Source organism: Podarcis liolepis (genome assembly GCF_965112155.1).
Source record: "Podarcis liolepis genome assembly, chromosome: 2".
NCBI classification, from domain to species: domain Eukaryota; kingdom Metazoa; phylum Chordata; class Lepidosauria; order Squamata; family Lacertidae; genus Podarcis; species Podarcis liolepis.
The window spans coordinates 45,062,694-45,082,367 of NC_139555.1; the positions used below are offsets into that span (position 1 = coordinate 45,062,694).

At 43.8% G+C, this 19,674-nt stretch overlaps 1 protein-coding gene across 7 annotated transcripts in view; it reads right to left on the reverse strand.

Moving 5' to 3' along the window:
* Nucleotides 1–1,762, reverse strand: part of GABRB2 (gamma-aminobutyric acid type A receptor subunit beta2) — a 102,674-nt gene extending 100,912 nt beyond the window's left edge. For 2 of the 7 annotated variants that reach the window (XM_083482345.1, XM_083482341.1), the window contains exons 1-2: nt 1,255–1,762; nt 50–283 (exon numbers count right to left, since the gene is read on the reverse strand). In XM_083482345.1, the coding sequence (XP_083338471.1) occupies nt 50–126 (77 nt within the window). In that variant the 5' untranslated portion in view covers nt 127–283; nt 1,255–1,762. Of the gene's footprint in view, nt 1–49; nt 284–1,164 lie in introns of all 7 variants that reach the window. The other 5 variants (XM_083482347.1, XM_083482346.1, XM_083482343.1 and 2 more) reach the window with 4 other exon arrangements.
* Between the last annotated feature and the right edge of the window lie 17,912 nt (nt 1,763–19,674).

Sequence of the window (19,674 nt, forward strand, 5' to 3'; positions counted from 1 at the left end):
AGTACAATTCAAAGTGAAGGCGAAAAAGAGAGACCCTTTGGCCACTTACCTCTGTGCACACACCACTGTTATGATTAAGGGCAACGACCAAATTCCAAAGCAACCCTTTTCCCGGACTCTCAGCATCCCTTTAGCTTTTGATATGATTTAGGGCTTCAGTGGAAGAGAAGAAGAGATCCAACTTATTCTAGCCAGTGCAGTAATTCTAATGTGGAGCGCATGCGCACGGCGTACCACAACATCAAAAGGAGCAGTGGTTGCTGCTGGAGATGGAGCAAATTTCCTTGCCAAAAAAAAGAAGGAAAGGAGGAAAGAAAAAAAATTAAAGGGGAAGAAGGAAATGCATTATTTAAAAAAAGAGAGTAATCCACAAAAGGATTAAGAGGTTGTTTTTTGTTGTTGTCCTTTTAAGTAAAATAACACAGACTTCAACAACCGAGGAAGTTTCAAGAGTTGCAGGTTACAGCAGTTTTGCAACCTAGTTTAAATGGGGAAATGTGCAAAATCGGATTAGGAACGGAAGGAAAAAGAGGTTAAAATGGGAATGCAAGGCGTGCACATGGGGGAGGGGGGAAAGCTAGACTTTATGCTCTTTGGGAATAGCAAATGGTGGGTGAAATCGCGGGGGGGAGGGGGCCCGAGTTAGCAATGGGTGGCTGGAAAGGGCTCAGCCTATAGCATTTGGGGGAAGGGGGGATGTGAGATGATGACGAGTTTCTTGGTAGGGGTGAGATGGTTGCCTGAGCTCCTGGAAAAAAAAAAAGAGAGAGAGAGAGAGAGAGAGAGAGAGAGAGAGAGAGAGAGAGAGAGAGGTGGTCTTGGGGGCACAGAAATTAAGAGCGGGGGATCGCTGGATGACGTCGTGGGTCCTGCGATACTCAGGATTCTTTACACCGGAAAAAAGTAAAAAGTAGGATCTACAGAGCCTTAGCACCATGCAAAGAGGCTGAGACAAAAGGCCACGTCTTTCTTTTTTCGGTTTTTATTGTATTACTATTATTCCACCTAAGGAGATCGAGCATCTATAGAAGGGATGGGGCGATGCGAGAAGGCGATCGTGCCTAAATGCACCACCACACCGTGCCTAACTGCACCACCACCATTCCTAGGAAAGGTGGGGTGGGATGGGGTGGGGGGCTGAAAGAGGGCAAGAGGGGAAGTTACCCGGACGAGAAGTCTAGGCTGTCAGTGACCATGCTGCTGCTGCTGCTGCCGCCGCCGCCGTGGTGCATTTGGCACTCACAGCCTCCTTACCTTCCCTGGTAGGAAATTGCAGAAATGCACCGCTCAGGGCTCGAATCGATGCCCGCGAAGAAAGCGCAGAGGAGCAGCGAGCTGATTTGGGGATGCTTTGAGTGACACTTAAATCCCCAGAAGCCGAGCTAGACCCGAAAGGCTTCCTTGCAAAGATGCCTGCTGCTGCTGCTGCTGCTGCCGCCGCCGCCGCCAGCTCCTTTCCTCCTCCGCCGCCGCCGCCACCTCCTCCTCCTCCTCCTCCTTCTCGTCCTGCAAAAACCCACTTGGAGCCGCCGTGGATCTGTGCTGCTTCATTGAACGGATGCGGGGTGCGGGGCTGAAGTGCTCGCCTTGCCGGGGATAGCACGAGAAGCGAGGCGCGGGGGGCGGGGAAGGTTGGAATTAGGCAGAAACACTTGGATTCCTCAATTAAGCCACGAAATCTCTAATTCGCTACAGGGGAGAGAGAGGAGAAGGAGGAGAAGCAGCAGCAACAGCAGGGAGAGGAGAGGAGAACGGGGCGGAAGGGGGGGGCGTTCCACGCCGCGGGAGGCGGAGGGGGGCGGCGGCGGCAGAGAGAGGTGAACGGTGCTTGTGTAGGAGACGCCGAGAGCCTCGGGTAGCTCCTCAATAAACGTTTAGTCATTCCGCACACACAGACCGCGGCAGGCGGGTTTCCAGCCCGGGCCTCCTCCACCACCTCCCCGCCTTTTGCCTGCTGGCTGCCTAGGCACGGCTTTTCGGGAAAGGCTGGAAGCCATTATCCCGCACTGGGCCGTCCCCAGCCCGAAACTGCCATTACAAACACACAACACACACGAGCTCAGGCTGCTTCAGACATAATAGCAAGGCGCCTCTCGGCTGCCCGCAATGAACAAAGCGGGGTCGTTTTCCTCAGGGAAGGCCTGCCCCGTTTCAGGAGCCCAGGCCTGGCGGGAAGGGGCGGGAAGCGGGCGTGAGGCGATGGCGGGGGGACGTGGCGGGAAGAAGAGCGGCGGTGGAGGCGGCAGCCTGGCTCTCTGGTTGAGCACGTTTAGCTGCACTGCCTTGCCCAGTGCTTGTCAACCGCAGAGGCGGCCTGAGGAGACGGGCTACCGCAGCGCTCAGCGGCGCGGCCCGAGAAGGGGAGGCGGCTCCCTCTCTCTCTCAGCTGAGGCGCTTCACCTGAGGCGCTGGGCTGCTCCAGAGCGGAGGCCGCAGGCGGGAAGAAGCGGCCTCGCGTGGCGCAACACAGTCCTGCCCGCCCACCGCTGCTGAGTGCCAAGGCGGCGGGCGGAAAGGGGGGCGCAAAATGTCCGCGTGAGGCAGGAGAACTCCCCGCGTTTCTGCATAGCGGGGTGTGTGTGAGAGGTGCCCCCAGGCGGGCGTAAGCAGGGGGAAGGAGTGTAGGCAGCGAGGAACATGGTGGGGGCTCAGGTGGGAGAACGGCAGAGAGAAAGACTCGGCATCTTCCACACCGGGAAGCACATTTATTTTACCTCAGGTCCTGTGCCTGAGGGAACGGGGAGTCCGCTTTAAACTGAGGCTTTTTATTTGGACTCCACAGCCGCCTCTTATGGTGGCGCAAGTGTCGAGCGGGAAGGCAGGGAGTCCGGGGTCTCTCCTGCGCAGTCCGTCCGTCACACACGCGCCCAATGCAGTAGCGCCAACTCGTTCGGCAGCGGCGCTCCGGAGTCTGCGAATGGCTTCGGGCGGCAGACCTGAGACTGGAACTCCCATTACTTGGAAGAAAGTCCCCTTGCGATCCAAACAAAACAAAACAGTAGTTGGAATGGCCTTCATAGAAATCATAGAACTGGAGGATCATGGCCAAACTTGGCCCTCCAGCTGTTTTGTGACTACAACTCCCATCCTTCCTAGCTAGCAGGACCAGTGGACAGGGATGGTGGGAATTGTAGTCCCAAAACAGCCGGAGGGCCAAGTTTGGCCATCACTAGTCCAACCCTCTGCAATGCAGGAATCTTTCGCCCAGTGTGAGGCTGGACCCCACAAGCCCTGAGATTAAGAGCCTCGTGCTCTACTGACTGAGCTAGCCACATCATTTGATGTGGCATCATTTGAATGAATGGGGAGCTGCGGGCAATAGATAAGCATGTGCTCATATTGAGGCGGTTGCTGGCTCACAGCACCCTGAATTCACCGTCGCCCCCAAACAGCGTTGAGGGACCTTCCACTGGCTAAGCCACTTGGACTCTCTCCTTCAGTTGCCAGCGTTCAAGGGAGCTCCTTTTCCCCACCCCACACTAGTCAGCTTCCATTTGGGATCCTAACCACAGGAACGATGAGAAACATTCAAAATCCCCTGGATCCTTTACTGGGCAGGTTATTTCCAACAGCAAGGAGGAGGAGCTGGCCTCGGAACATACTCAATCCATGTGACCTAGTTGCCACTCTGCAGAACTATGGGGATTTCTGAAGCTGCAAAGGATACTGCTGGAAAGGGAAATGATATGTGTAAAGGGAGTTGTTGCTCTGCCAAGATGGCAGGAATGGGGAATCCAAGTTAAAGGGTCATGCAACAAGAGGTCCAGGCTAAAGTTGGCATGCCACAACAGTGGAAACAGCTTCTAGCAGCATGAAAAGCTAAGTGGTGAAAAGCAGCATGAAAGTGGCAAAGATGAACAAGGAGGAAATAGCCCTGGGACAACTATCTTCAGGCAGGGAGGAGGCTAGAAAAAAACATATGTGCTGAATAAATATTTTGAAATTGGAATACAGAAAGGGGAGGTAGGAGGAGGTCAGCGAAGTAAGGCATAAGAAAATAAGGGACTGAAATTATACTTGTTTTTTGTCTGTGTTTTGTTTGTTTTTTGTATATAATTTCTGAAACTTTAATAAATATCTATTAAAAAAAAGAAAAAACATATGTGCATACTGAACCAACAATTAAGAATATTGTTCTGGATTTCCTGACTATTGGACAAGCAGCCATGGAAGACAGCAACCAGAACAGATTCCTGATGCAACTTTTCCTGGGTATAATTTTGAACTTTACAAATTGACTCTGAGGCTACATCTTCCTTTCTTCTTTTTGGTTATGGATACTCTCTATAGATACCTCATCCTCTATATGGAGGAGCTCCCAAATTCATAGCTCTTTGCGTACCTCCGAAATGGCTTCAAAGTTTACTCCTGTGAAGTTTGAGCTATGCACATGACTGAATCTTCTGCCATTATATTTCCCACAGGATCCATTTTAAACTTGAAACTCATCTGAACTCCTGCCTTGGGGAGGCTGTGTGGAGATCCTTAACTCCATGCCATCTGACCAAAGGCTATATGAGAAGTAGCTAAGAAAGGAGCTGGGGTGTGGTTGGGGAGCAAAGTCATCTTCTTTCCCAGCCTTCCAGAAGCCTGCCATTCAGCTAACAGAAATGCATGTCTCCCCAATGAATATGGGGCTGGAGAAACTGACAGGAAGTAAACTGTTTCCCTTTGACCTTTTTGAAGGTCAACAATCAGCTGGGGGCAGAAATAGCTGGTTGGGCACAAACTTTATTTCAAACTGGGAGCACCTTGGCTGTACTAGAAGCTATCCTTTGGTTGAGATGTTTACACGTTTTCCGACTAAGTACCCTGCTTAGGGGCAGCCAGGGTTGAATAACTTGGATGCCTGACAGGCTCCTTAGCAGAATGTTCAAATGACAGAGATGAGTAATTCAGCCTCCTCTGTTCCCCTTCCTGCCCCCCATCTTGTTGCTCAGCTGGGAGGTGTGCTTACAACCATGTATTTTGGTTGTGGACACATCCAGGAGACATATAAACAGCAGCAAGCATGATACATTGTTTATGCCACTGAACTTGATCCACAGGATCAAGTTACCTGCCATACATCTGCACTTTTTAAACCACCTTGAGTGACATCTACCCAGTGCTACCTGCTATACAATTGCATTCATTTTGGTATAGTTTCCATGAAATGCAGTTGGTGGGTGGAAATTGTTCAGCAGCAGTTGCTTTCAGGTTTGAATTTTAACCTTTTTTCCCTGGCTCTTTAGTTGTCATCTTTGGAATAGTTGCTTTTAAAAAATGTGCAACAGCAATTCATTAGTGACTCTTAAGAATTTATTTTCCTCTGTTCTATTTGCATTGCAATCTTCTTTCATTTTCTGTGGTATACAAGACCTGCCAACCCTCTTGTGTTGAGTGGGAGCCACTTCTAAAAACTGATGCCTCCTTCCCACTGTCAAATGTGACCTTTGCTTTTGTTCCTGTCAATTTCACCTCTACTGAAGTTTCCTCAACAGCCTTATTTGCTATTAAGCTGTTCAAGAATCGAGTTGGCTAAATCAAAGTGCAATATGTTGCAGTACATCTCGGCTCCTTTGCAAGCTAATTGGCAATACTCTTGCCTATTTGCTCTGATGAACTGAGTCAGTATTGGCCATGTTTGAAAGCTAAGGTTTGGCCAGCTTGTTATTATTGGCTTTTAGTTTATTTTTAAAAGGCCTAAACTCAATTTTAAGAGGCAGCCAATAACCTGCCCATCCTAAGGGAATGTGGTTTCCTATATATGTCACCTCAGCAGTAGCTGGAGGGTCTGGTTGAGCAAGAGAATTGTCAGATAGAAATTCTACCCTTCATTGAATTTCTGGTTCAACTGCTAGTAAGTTTGTCACCAATCAAAAGTATGTTTCACTTACTTGGGTTCTTGGTGTAACCTGTGCCTTCTTCACTTCTCTCTGACTTTTTATGGCCACTGCACTCATGGCTTTGTAAGCTATTGGTCGTTTCAAAGGTATGTGTTGATTCTGTTTTGCACAATCCTGAATGCTTTTCCCTATCAAAGGATGGATGCAATAGCTTCTCTCTCTCTGGTTCTTTTCCTGCTTTCTCTCTTTTCTGCCCAATGGAGCACATGGTTGGCCAACAGCCCATGCAATGGAAGCCTTCTTGGGCAGTGAAATGGCTTCTATAGGACTTCTAAAAGTGGGTAACTAGAGCATGCATGTTTCCTTTTCTCTTTATGCACTTATGAGATAAAAGAATCTTCCTTTTTTAGCCTGATTTGGAAACACAGTCTTTTCTTTTAGGTTTCGAATTCTAGGTGATGGGATATACTAATAATAAAATGAAGTTTTTGTTTCAAGTGCCTGTGAAAACTTACTAATATCATAAAGCACAGCAGAACATATTAAGTGGTTATGCTGGGGTTTTATGATGGATTGGATTATTACTAAAATGTCTGGTTGGCAAAATAAAAATAAAAATTAATGAGTGTTGATTATTAAGGTCCAGCTGACATGGTGACAGTCAATGATATGTTTCTCTGATTTACTTGCTGTTAGCATGTGACTATAGGTATGAGGTTAGCTGGTTGAGGGAAAACATTTGTTGTCCTAGGTCACACTTGCCTCATGTCCTTTCTTACCTTCTTTCTCCACCTACAGGAGAGGAGGACTCTACAGACATGAGGCTGTTGCCTAGCAACACCCCCTTCCTCTCTTCTGCTGCATCTGGCTAGCCAAGGGAAGAGCCAGAAAACCACTGCATGACAATTTCCCCATGTGTCTCTAGCTTCCCCTTCTATTCTCCTTCTGCACATTGCCATGTCCAGACTCCTGGTACCCTGTTCCTTGAAGTATTGTGCAGAATAGTCTTCCCCAACTATTGGGGGAACTTGTGCATTATAGGTATATTTTACCACAATTCCTATGCTGACTGGTGCTGATGGGAGCTGTAGTTCAAAACATCTGGAGGGTACCAGGCTTGGGAAGGCTAGTAGAAAAGGAAAAACCCATCTGTTTCAGTGTTTTCCTTCTGCAATTCTTAAAAGTGTATGAGTGCTTGCAGGCTTTGACCTGGCATTGGACTTGGGGCCAGATTACCTGAAAGGCCATTTCCCATATATGTGTACCCAAAACTTAAGATCCTCTTTGGAGGCCCTGCTCTTGGTCCCCTTGCAAGTGAAGTGTGGCATGTGGCTGCCAGGGAGATGACTGCAGTGGGGTTGAAGGCACAGGGTTGGCAGTAGCACCCCAGCCATGAAATAGTTTTCCCAGGGAGGCTTTCCTGAAAGGTCCATGGGCTTGGTGTAGACCACCAGTGGTTAGCAAGCATCACTCAGCATATCCAGTTAAAAATCATACAGTAGCTAGCACAGCAGGCAGAAAAATCATTACATGGTCTGTAATGATCCTCAGCAATTTTCATGTGGCCTATATTGGGAGGGGGGAAAGGGCACTGCTTTATTGCCATGAAAGTTTTTTGTTGTCTTCTATTTGTTGGTTTCAATTATTATGTATTATATTTTTAACCTTGCTTTGCTAGTAACCTCATGAGCAAGTATTTATTGATAACTAGAATTATCTGTTCAATAAATCATTACCATCTTAGCTCCATAAGCAGGGAGAAGAAGAAAGGGAGGCAAGATGAGAAGGTCTTCTGATCATATCTAGACTGTACTGCACATGGGGCCGTGGGTCCTCTGACATCATGTGGCTCAGTTAGTGTGGTGGTACTTATTATTGAGCATGCCAACAGTTTTTCAAAAGCTATCACGATGTTTATAAGTTGAGATTCTGTCAAAGACAGGAAAGTTGTCCATTTGGCTGTGAAGTCTTGGCATAACAGTTTCACTATAAAATGCCCCCCCCCATGGCATAGCAAGCAACTTCCCTTAAATATTACTTCTAAGTAAAAATGCATAGGGTTGCACCACACATATACAATCCTTACTCTACAAGCCAAGTAAACTGTCCTAAACTGAAACTAATTTGTATCTTTGTATCTTCCCTCCTTTTGTATCTTGTAATTTGTATCTTCCCCCCCCTTTTGTTTTTTTAACTGCTTCCAAAGCCTGCCTGAACACATCCCGATACTTCAGCGAAATGTATCAATAATAATATTGTTTCATTGGTTTTAGTGAGAGTAAGGAATTTATGTAGCTAAATGCTAGAGCATCTCTACTTTTTTTTTTTTTGTAATTGTATACCGTTGTGTCCCTCACGTATCCCAGGATGACATGTTTTTATACAGAGAGACCTGGAATTAAACAAAAGGGTCTGGTGCTGTCATGTCTACTTTGGTTCTTACAGAATAAATTCAAATTGTGACCTGAACCCTTCTAAAACTAGTCTCAGTTGCTGCACTCGTGTGTTACTTGAGAATAAGCTAATGGATTTTATTGACATTTGATGTGCTGGTGAGGTGCACAGAGCCTTCAGTGAGCATGATTGCAAATTAATGCCAATTCAGGTGGATGTGAGTGCTGCACAGATATGGAGAAGTATCAAAATTAGATAAAGGTGCTTTAGTGAAATAATAAGGGGGGAAGGATGGCAATATTTGGCTGACTATAGAATTGCAACTTCATATTACTTTGAAGTAATAGATAATTTTTTGTTGTTTCTATGAACAACTTGATTGGCTACAAGAGTAGATAGGTAAGAACATGCCTAATGGGCTGCATTATGTCCCATGTTTTTTTTGGGGGGGGGGGCATTTCAAATATATATCCAGTTTCGTATTGGATCCAAGTTTTCATTAACTGTCTAAAGGTAAAAACAGCTGACTTGTAGCACCTTAGTGGCTCACACGTTTGTTATGGCATAACCTTTTGTGTCCAGAGATTTAGAACAATAGTTTAGCTTAATACACAGATTTATACAGTATTAGTAGTGCATTTTAAAAGACTGTGTGATGGGTTTTTGTTTTTTAAAAAGCTTGTTTGGCAATTTTGATCAAATATGCTATTCTGTTGTGTTGTTGGTAAGTTAACAAACTTGCTGCATATGTAACACATGTCACAAACTTTCCAGTTGTAGTGAGAACCCATCCATTGACCTGTCAGAGCTAAATAGCATATACCTTAATAAGACAGCAAGGCACAAAAGTCCATTCAAAGCATGTGTTATAAATTCAATGCACTTTGAAGACTGCTCGTATGAGTATGTACAATGAATGCACACAATTTCTGTATTTGATAAAGAAATATATTGCTTGCGATCAGCGGCGGAGGAAGTTACTTGGGCACCTGGGGCAGCGCGCCCAGAGCTGGGGTGCACCGCCGGGCCTCAGGAGTCTGCCTGCCTCCTCCCACTCAGCCGCCCTACAGCTGGGGGGGGGGGAGGCAGTGGGCAGAACATTTGGGCAGTGTGGAGCCTGTGCAAGCTGAAGCCACTGCATCTCTCCCAGGAGAGACACGTGGCTCGGACATGCTGCAGGCCCCATGATGAGTGCCGCCCGGCATTTTGTCGCCCCCGCCAGTGGTGACCCCTAGGGTGGACCGCATCCACTGCATCCCCTTCCTCTGCCCCTGCTTGTGATTATGATGGGTTAATGGGCAATATTTCTGTTGCTGTTCTATGGTTTGAACAGGAGTATGCGAATCTGTAGATCTCTGTAGATCATGGCATGAGCATAAGATTGACATGGGGCATAAGATTAAGGGTTAACGCATACTCATAGACAAGTGTGTGCTATAAATCCAGTTGAAATATCCTAAACCTCTCAGCAGGGTGTTTATGAACACACCCGAATGCTTGCTGTGCTTGTTACACAATTGTAACAACAGCTCATTAAAAACTAAAGAACATTGTTGTTCCCACGCCCACCTTTAAGGAAAGAGACTGACCTGTATTTCCATCTTGTCTTATAGTGAACTTCTGGTACTTTAATTCCCTAGAGAGTTTTTTCTGGTCCCTGACATTCAGCATAAGAGTCTGAGTCACACTCACAATCTAGCACTTAGCTCTGATTATTCTTTTTTAGATGTTCTTATAAATCAAGAAATGTTTTCTTTATTCAGTTCTGCATTTCTCTGTCTATTGCTTACTGTTCCTACACCCCCCCCTTCAGCCATCCTTCGCTTCTTAGGCTTTTGTCACTTGTTCTCCTATTTCCTTTGGCCTCTTTCCATTCAGCTTGCTAGCCCTCTCCTCCCTCCATATTTTGTCCAGCACCCTTGTTTCCATTTGCTTGGTAGGAGCATAGCCACATATTTAAACAGACCATGGGTTGATCTTGTCAATTTCTTTTCTTACTTCACCGTGTTTTGGAGGTGGGAGGATTATGGGAATCTGGCAGAAGATGCATTGGTTGATACAAATGGCAACCCAGATGCTGGGTGATGCATAATAGCAAAGATGGATATGGTTTAAAATGTCGAGCAGGATCCCAAATGAAAGTACCTGTCTATCCCCATAATTCAGAGAATTTCACTGAAATCTCTCAAATGGTGCCTCATCCCTCATTTTTTCAGAGGAATAAACAAGCAATGTTAATCTGTCAGCTCCAATTGTCACTTTTATTTTATTTTCCTTGCAACCCCCTCCCTTCATATAGGATTTTAAGTACATTAGTATTCTGTTGCCTCCTTACATGGCATGCCTGCTTCCTGGGCTTCTTACGTATATACCTGACATGTGGTTTCCTATGTGCATTGGTAAACTCTCACAAAATCGCAAGATTGGAATCCAACTGCATGAAGAAGAGATTACGATGTGTTAATATCTGAACCAATGCATAATCTTCTCAAGAGGTGGGATGGATATCACTCAAGTGGAGCCAGGAGTGTTAATAAAGTGCTCGACAAACAGGGACTACAGTCAGTAAACCTGAAAGCCTTAATCAATTAATGGGTTTGATTAGTAGCTTAATTCAGTAATCACTGATTTAAAATGTAGGTGTTTAATTGGATTTTCATCAGAACTGTTTTTGGTGACAGGATTTTGGTGCTGTGAAAACAAGAAGGGAATATTATTTTGGATATGAAGGGCTCAGGGGAAAAAAACGAAAAGGCAGTAACTTTGAAGAATGTTTGTTTTTTAAATGAAGGAGCAGTTCAGCCATGTGCACCAACCTTTATAGCAAACAGCATTGTGGAAATTAAGCCACTGGGCAGTAAACACCTGCATTATCAAACAATTGCAGCAAAAGTTTGTTTCCAGAGGCAACACTATTTACTTTTTCATTCATCTCTTCTTTCTTCTGGCATTTTAAAATTAATACTAAATTATAGATCTATCATCTATCATCTCTATCTATCATCTATCTATCTCTATCATATATCTATCTATCATTGTGTTAAAGAAGAGCACAATCTACAATGACCTTTTCACTTTTGTTTCACTTTTGTTTAAAGGACATATTTGTCCTCAAGCAGAATGCAATTTACTTATTCTTGGTCACAGCAGAGATGAAATACTGTACTCAAGAGTGTGTAGGTCTGGTTTTGAGTCATGAGACACTGAAAAGAAATCCCACAAAGCAAACCCCTAAGTAGCAATATATTTGCATGCTTTATATCTCTCTATCTTGTCACTGAAGTAAGACTGGCTTTTATTGAAACAATGGATGAATTAAATTATTTAGGAAGGGCTACACTTTTTAGCATCCTGTATGGAATAGACAGAGCTTGTCTCTCTATATGACACTAGTCACTTGATGATATCTAAGGGCGAGGCCTTGCTCAAAATTCCATCACAAAAGGAGGAAAATCTGGTAGGCATTTGGTACAGGACCTTCTCTAAGGTGGCTTCAACTTTTAGGGATCCAGTTAACTATTGAGAACAGTTTTAGTTCAATTCAGCAGACTCAGTAAACATATATGTCTTTAAGCTAGTATTTAATTGGGTCTGTATAATGTAGAGCAGAGGTGAGGAATGTGTGACCTCCAAGTGTTCTTGGACTCTAGCTCCCATCGGCCTCAATCTGCATGGCCAATAGCCAGGCATGATGGGAGCTGTAGTCCAGTGACATCTGGAATGCCACATGTTCCCCTTCCCCAATGTATGGGTTTGGTAGTAGTTAATTGATTCCCAATATTATGCTACTGTTTACAGTATGTTTCTTTTTTAAAAGCTAGATGCTATAAATATTTAAGTAAATAAACCAAGTCCTTGACATAACAGATATTCCAGCTCTTGGAAAACAAACAAGGAACTCCTTTTTAAATAATAATAATAATAATAATAATAATAATAATAATAGGAACTATCATTTAAATAGCACTTAGAACAGAGCTTGGAACTGGGAAGATCAAGGCCATATATCACATCATTCACTAACCAGAGCAAGGAGAGTTCATGTGTTAGTCTAGTAGTCCATAAAATGTTGTCATTCCTCTGGTCTGTATTTGGTCCCACAGCTTCAGTCCCCCCTGTACTACATCACAGAAGATCACAGGTAGAAAGAACAACTCTGGAAGAGGACTCTTAGAGTGACTAAGAGTGACATTTTTTTTGCAGTATGCCTTTCATCCTAAAAATATTGGAGTTGCCAGTATGGGTGATCTCACTTTATTCTCAGCAATCGTATTAAGTATGTTAGGTTGGGGCATAGAGCTTTATGGCTGGGCAGGAATTTCAGTCCAGATCTTCTTAGTCCAGAGTTAATACTCTCTCAGAACTAATAAACCACATTTTCTGATATCCTCATCAGAAGAGCTCTGAATGTTCACCTCTAGGTGGATTGTAGGGAGTAAGTGGATGTCACTGAAAGTTATGATGCAAACAAGGGAGGTAGAGTGATCACCCTATGTGGATGCAAAGGCACTGGTGCGGACAGTCTGGCATGCCTACTGGTGTGTTTCCACCTCCAGGATGGCCAAGTTAATTTGGCACCTGAGATAAAAAAAATACCAGAAAAAATAAAATAAAAATAGAGCAGTAGTAAGCAACTACCAATTCCTATTGTTTCGTGACATCCAAAGCCAGCTGCCTGAAGCACCTTCCTCACTCTGCCTAATGGCAAGGCTGGCCTGTTTGGACAAATCAGAATGGTGTGACATGCACTTAACTGGCTTATACATTTGGCAGATGTTACTTTTCTCAATCCACTGAAGGCAGGGGAGGTTTATGTCCAAAGATGGGGCACTGTAGAAGAAGACTTTCATGAATACTTTGTGATTTTTAATCAAAATCTCCATTATCAGCTCATGTGCCTCCTCTACTATGTCATGCAGGTGACATACTGATATCAATTTGGATTACCTCCATCAGCAGAGGCAATTCGCTTCTGGGCAACAAAATTGGGAAAGTGCTGTTCAACTTGTGTCTTCCTTGTGGGCTTCCTGCAGTTACCTAGTTGGCCATGGTGGGAACAGAATACTGAGCCAGTTGGGCCTTTGGTCTGACCCATCAGGGCTTTTCTTTTCCCCTGACATTCTTAAGTTCAGGTGTGCTTCAGCTGTATTTTGAGAAATCTGCAATTTAAATTGAAATGAGAGTGTGTGTGTGTGTGTGCGTGTGTGTGTGCACACACATATGCACATAAATAACTAAATTAGTGGTCTGCTAAACAATTTGTTCACCACCAGTGAAAAGAGACAATAATATTTGTTGGTATGGCAATGTACCAAATATAGACTAGCTGATGTCAAATAGGGACATAATTTGGAGAGACAATTCTGAGTACAGTAAACAAAAGCTCCTTGGAACTGTTCATTCTGAAGCACAGAAGAGGAAAGGCTACTCTTGACTTTGCCCAGAGTAACATACAGGAATTGATTCAGAAAGGAAGAGTGGTTGAGCCACAATAGACTGGGCAAAATATAATTCAATTTGACATCTTCTGTGCAATCATACTTAGAGGTAGCATAGTGACACTAAACTTTAATAGTGTGAGGGGCTTTTTTTTAAGTTGATTTATTTTTTTGTTGAGAAAGACCCTGTCTGTAAAATCATAGAATTGTAGAATTGGACCCTGAGGTCAAAATAAAAAAATTCCTTCCAGTAGCACCTTAAAGACCAACTAAGTTAGTTCTTGGTATGAGCTTTCGTGTGCATGCACACTTCTTCAGATACACACTACTGTATCTAGGTGCTACTGGAAGGATTTTTTTTATTTTGACTATGGCAGACCAACACGGCTACCTATCTGTAACTGGACCCTGAGGATCACCCTGTCCAACCGTCTGCAATGCAGAAATATGCAGCTGTCTCATATGGGGATTGAACCTGCAGCCTTGGCATTAACAGCACTGTCCTCTAACCACCTGAGCTATCCAGTAGTACAGAATAAGAATCCAAAGTTTTAGTTAAGAACCATGTAAGGCCCATTTGAGTCTCAGGACCAAGGGCTCTCCCATCTGTTTAAGAATCTTTACAGAAGATGCTAGTGATTGAATCTGTGATCTTATGGATGCACAGCATGTGCTGGAGCTGTCCTAACCAAGTTGCACAGACCTAATACCCAAGTATTGAAAATGCTTAAAATAGTAAACAGCAAAGGCAAATAAAAGCAGCAAGGAAACAAACTGTGGCTGCACAGTTAGACATATTGCCCAAAATGCCCCATTTATGACAGGAAATCTTGCCCAAATAGGTTAAAAGATAAACAAACAGTAGCTTGGAACTTAAAAAGAAGAATAAATCTGAATACACACAAAAAAATTCAACATGAGCATGTGATTCTGAATGACTCATTTTACAGGGTGGTTTTATATTTCAGAAGTAAATCTACTTTGAGCTAAATGGGGCTAGTGTACAAATAAGTGGGTACAGAGTTGCAGTGGAAGCAATTTTATTGTAAGTGGGACAAGAAGTGTGGAAATGATAATCAGTAAATGCATCCATCAGTCAAGCATTTTGAGTCATCCTCCTAGATGTGTGTCCTCCTGGCGGCTGAGAGCTGCAAGCAAATAGGAAGCCATTGTCCACTGTGCAATGCTCCCTACTTTTCAGACCATATGCGTTCTAAATTTACTTCTCTGTGTCATTGGCTTCGTTGTTTATAATCCAAAACCCCACAACATGGCCTGCTGACATGTCTGCTCTGGTGCAGACACGTCAGCAGTTTTAATAAAGCCTCAGTAAACCCAACAGGTGCTGAACATGTATGATACTGGGGTGTTGCAATCTGTTGTATACTTTTGATTTGTTGCATTCTTTTGACAGCCACCCAGAGACCCTTTTAAAAAATTTTGTTCTGTTATGGGGCAGCCAATAAATAATACAGATATAATTTCCAAGAGAAGAGAACCTTGACTATCCTAGGCAATTGCTTATATAGATCTGGATCCTAAGATAAGTTAACCTAAGCACATTCACAGAATAAAAATTCCTTGGCTTCTCCTTTCCGCTGCAACCACTTACATCCCTTGGAAGCCTTCTGAAGTCACTGGGGAGGAGGGTACTCATGGAAACTGTGGGCTGTGGTGCAGGGAGTTCCTAGCGTAAAGAAGGGATGGGAAGAATGTCATTGCATGAACCTCCTGAAGTTAACTTATCTCAGGATCCAAGCCTTTATATGGCATTGCCTCAGACAGTCATTAAGAAGCCCCCATTTAAGCAAAGGTCAGATCCATCCAACTTCCTCTTTCAGCTTGTGGACCTCATTAATGAAATTGTTGAACAGAAGGAGCAGCTGAAACAGCTGAGAAACCAAAGGAAAGTTTTGGAGGATGAACAAAATATATACAAGTATATATACCCTTGGTGTTTTTTGCCCAAGAGTGGATAGATAAGTGATCATATAACTAGGATCTGCAAGATAAATTGAATAAAATAACATATGCTGGGTGGAGAGAGAGGTTGTATATAATTATATCTGCTGCAGCCCTTAGGAGGGCTTTGATACTAATCTTCGATACCTCCCTCTCCATGGAGGCGCAGATTGCAGCTATAACAAAGGCGGCATTTTTTCATCTCCGCCAAGCTAAGCAGTTGGCTCCTTACCTCTCTCGCCCTGACCTAGCCACTGTGATCCACGCGACGGTCACCTCCAGACTGGATTATTGTAACTCGCTCTACGTGGGGCTGCCCTTGAGACTGACCCAGAAACTCCAGCGGGTGCAGAATGCCGCAGCGAGACTCCTTACGGGGTCTTCGCTGCGGGATCACATTCATCCGGTGCTATACCAGCTGCACTGGCTCCCGGTGGAGTACAGGATCAGGTTTAAGGTGCTGGTTTTAACCTTCAAAGCCCTACACGGCCTAGGACCCTCGTATCTACGGGACCGCCTCTCCTGGTATGCCCCACAGAGGAACTTACGGTCCTCAAATAAAAACATCTTGAAGGTCCCAGGCCACAGAGAGGTTAGGCTGGCCTCAACTAGAGCCAGGGCTTTTTCGGCTGCGGCTCCAACCTGGTGGAACGCTCTGTCACAAGAGACAAGGGCCCTGCAGGACTTGACATCTTTCCGCAGGGCCTGCAAGACAGAGCTGTTCCACCAGGCCTTTGGTTAGGGCACAGCCTGACTCCCTCCTTTGGCAATCTTTACAATACTTTAGTTTATGGTTGCCATCAATTTTGATTTTAATTAATTCTTATGATGTTTTATAATGGTGCACTATTTTAGTGTTGTTAGCCGCCCTGAGCCTGGCTTCGGCTGGGGAGGGCGGGATATAAATAAAATTTATTATTATTATTATTATTATTATTATTATTATTATTATTATTACCTCTTTCAGGCCTCAGCATGTCAGGAAGAGAGGGATATGGGTGGCACTGTGGTCTAAACCACTGAGCTCTTGGGCTTGCTGATAGAGTGCGCTCTGGCTTCTGTCATGGTCTTCCATGTGCCAGTAGCAGTTTAGTCCTGCTGGCCACATGACCTGGAAAGCTGTCTGTGGACAAACGCTGGCTCCCTTGGCCTAAAAAGTAAGATGAGTGCTGCACCCCATAGTCATTTTTGACTGGACTTAACCTATGTCAGAAAGATATGGAAGAAGGGAGGCAAAGGGCAAGCCTCCTTTATTTCCTTTTTCCTTGTACCTGCTGCTGCTCCAAACACCACTGCTTGCCAAGGAGCTTTTGGGGAGAGTTTGTGGGAAGAGGCAAGAGCTGATGGGGGCAAGCTGGGAATTCTTCTTTGGCTCATTTTTTATTTTATTTTTTTAAATCCAACATGTAGAAAAAGTCTAGGGTTTTAAAAGCTTACCTCTCATATGAAGGGTACTGTGAGCTCTCAAAGTTCATATCTAAACCCCTGGAGAACTTTCCTGGCACAACTTTCTACCTGCACAAACTATGATTTCCAGAGCATGTCCTGGCAGAAAGTGAAAATATGACTGCTTCTGCTATGTCATGTAGCACAGCAGAAATTTCCACATTGGTGCTAATGATTTTCTATGACTACATCTTGCACGACCATTTCGTTTATTTATTTATTTTTATTACATTACACTTTGGGGTTGATAAGTAGACACTCTGAAATTGATCCCACCCCAGGAGACCTGGAAGAGTAGAGAAATATTTGCGTTGAGTCATGGAATAGGGAAGTATAATCTATATTTTTGGTATATAGCTTAGTGAGGTTCTCTACTTTCAAAAAAAAGGTGATATGTCTGTCCCAACAGCAGGGAGCACGAATAACCCAAGCATCATGTGATTTTAAGATGCATTCCAATATATTACAGATGTACTTGCAATGCTTCAAATAATAGTGTCAAATGTTTCTTCCTACCATTTACAATGGTACCTCGGGTTAAGAACCTAATTCGTTCTGGAGGTCCGTTCTTAACCTGAAACTGTTCTTAACCTGAGGTACCACTTCAGCTAAAGGAGCCTCCCGCTGCCGCCGCGCCACTGGAGCACAACTTCTGTTCTCATTCTGAAGCAAAGTTCTTAACCCGAGGTACTATTTCTGGGTTAGCGGAGTCTGTAACCTGAGGTACCACTGTATAGACTTCTTTTATGCAAATATATACTCAAAGTGGGATTTAGCATACTGAAACAGGGCACAAGTTAAACTAGCAGAAAAAAGGGGGCCACAACAACCCTTTGTTCAGGGGCAAATAAGTATAACATCTGAAAAATCTGAAGAAGTTACTGTATATTCCCTTGTCTCTGCGGAAGGTGAAACACACTGGACATTTCACATTTCTTAGTTTCTAATAGCATAGCTAAATGCTCTGTTAACATAAAGGATTGTCTACTGTAATATGTTATATGTGGGGCTGTTTTTGAAAACTGCTCAGAAATGTCATTTATTTCAATATACTTTCTCCAGGCTGTTCAGGAATTGGTCTGGGGGAACAGTGAAAGGACATTTCTGGCTACTGATCCATTTTCTGAGCAAAGTGTTGATGCTCAACTTCAGAGGCAAGAAACCTATAGTTCTCCAGAAGCTGGACACTAATTTCCATCAGCCTCAGCCAGCATGGACAATGGTTGGGGCTGATGGGAGTTGTAGTCCAGTTCCAGGTCACCCAATCCTGCTTTCAAGCCCTATACAAATTAAAGCCCATGTACCTGTAGCAATCACTGCTCACATACTGAGTTCATCTTCAAAGGTTTTCCTCCAGATGTCCCCTCACCAGAGGTAGGGGAGGTGATGATCACAGAAAAAGAGCCTTCTCAGTGGTAGCAACCCATTTGTCAAATGCTCTACTCGCAAGAAGCCTACTTGGTGCCACTATTCTTATCCTTCTGTTGCCAAGCAAAGGTCTTTTTATTTTCCTAAGATTTTAATGTATATTAATACATTTTCTCTGTTAACATGTTACTATGCTTTATTTGTGCTCTGTCTATCTATCTGTCTGTCTATCTATCATCTATCTATCTATCATCTCTATCTGTACTGAGGCCTTGTCTCTCACAATCACCACCCCTGCAAACTTAATTGGGAAATCAGTTTGGAGAACCGGACCAAAGAATGTAATCACTGTGCCTTTTTTGCTGATAATGTGATGAAGGAAGTTATTCTGCAATGAAGAGGAGACCAGTGCTTGAATCAGCAGCTTCAGTTATCTTGTGGCATCACCATTGTGTACCTGATTGCAGTCAAAGAACCTCAATCGCGTCATCAAAGAACTTCATTCACTTTGAATTTTTTTTAATTTTTTTTTTTTGCATAACTCTTGAGACAGACCCTTCTGTCCTGCTTCAACAAAGACTTCTGAAAAATAAGAGGATTTCTTTGTTCTAGAAAACTTCAGATCATTTCCCCATAAGCACTGTTAGTGGAGCTCCAAAAAGGCCATTTTCTGAACCTTTGACTCTTTACTTCCTGTCATATGTATATGTTGTTGTTTAGTTGTTTAGTCGTGTCCGACTCTTTGTGACCCCATGGACCAGAGCACGCCAGGCACTTCTGTCTTCCATATGTATATACACATACATGAATTCAGATATTGCATTTAAAACAAACAAACAAACAAACCTGGTTGATGAGAAAGGCTTTGCAACACAAAAATTACTTTGTTTTGTTAAATATATGTGTGTATCTGTCTCTGTGTGTATGATTTTAGTGGTTAACTGAATCCTTATATAAATGTGTGCTTTGGAAAGTCTGTATTTGAATATTTGATGAACTGCTAGCTGCAGCCAGAATTTTATACATACCATCCAAAATTTAAGTCCAGTGACAGGCTGCCTGCTACATGATGTGGAGCAGACAAGCTTTCTAATCTAATGTAGTGTTTCTAATAGTTTTAGTGGGCTGATGTTTTTCTCATGGTTACAGTAGCAGCTTTATGCCACCTGCAGATACATCCTTTAGAAATGTCCTTCTGATCACTGATTGTGTGTGTGTGTGTGTGTGTGTGTGTGTGT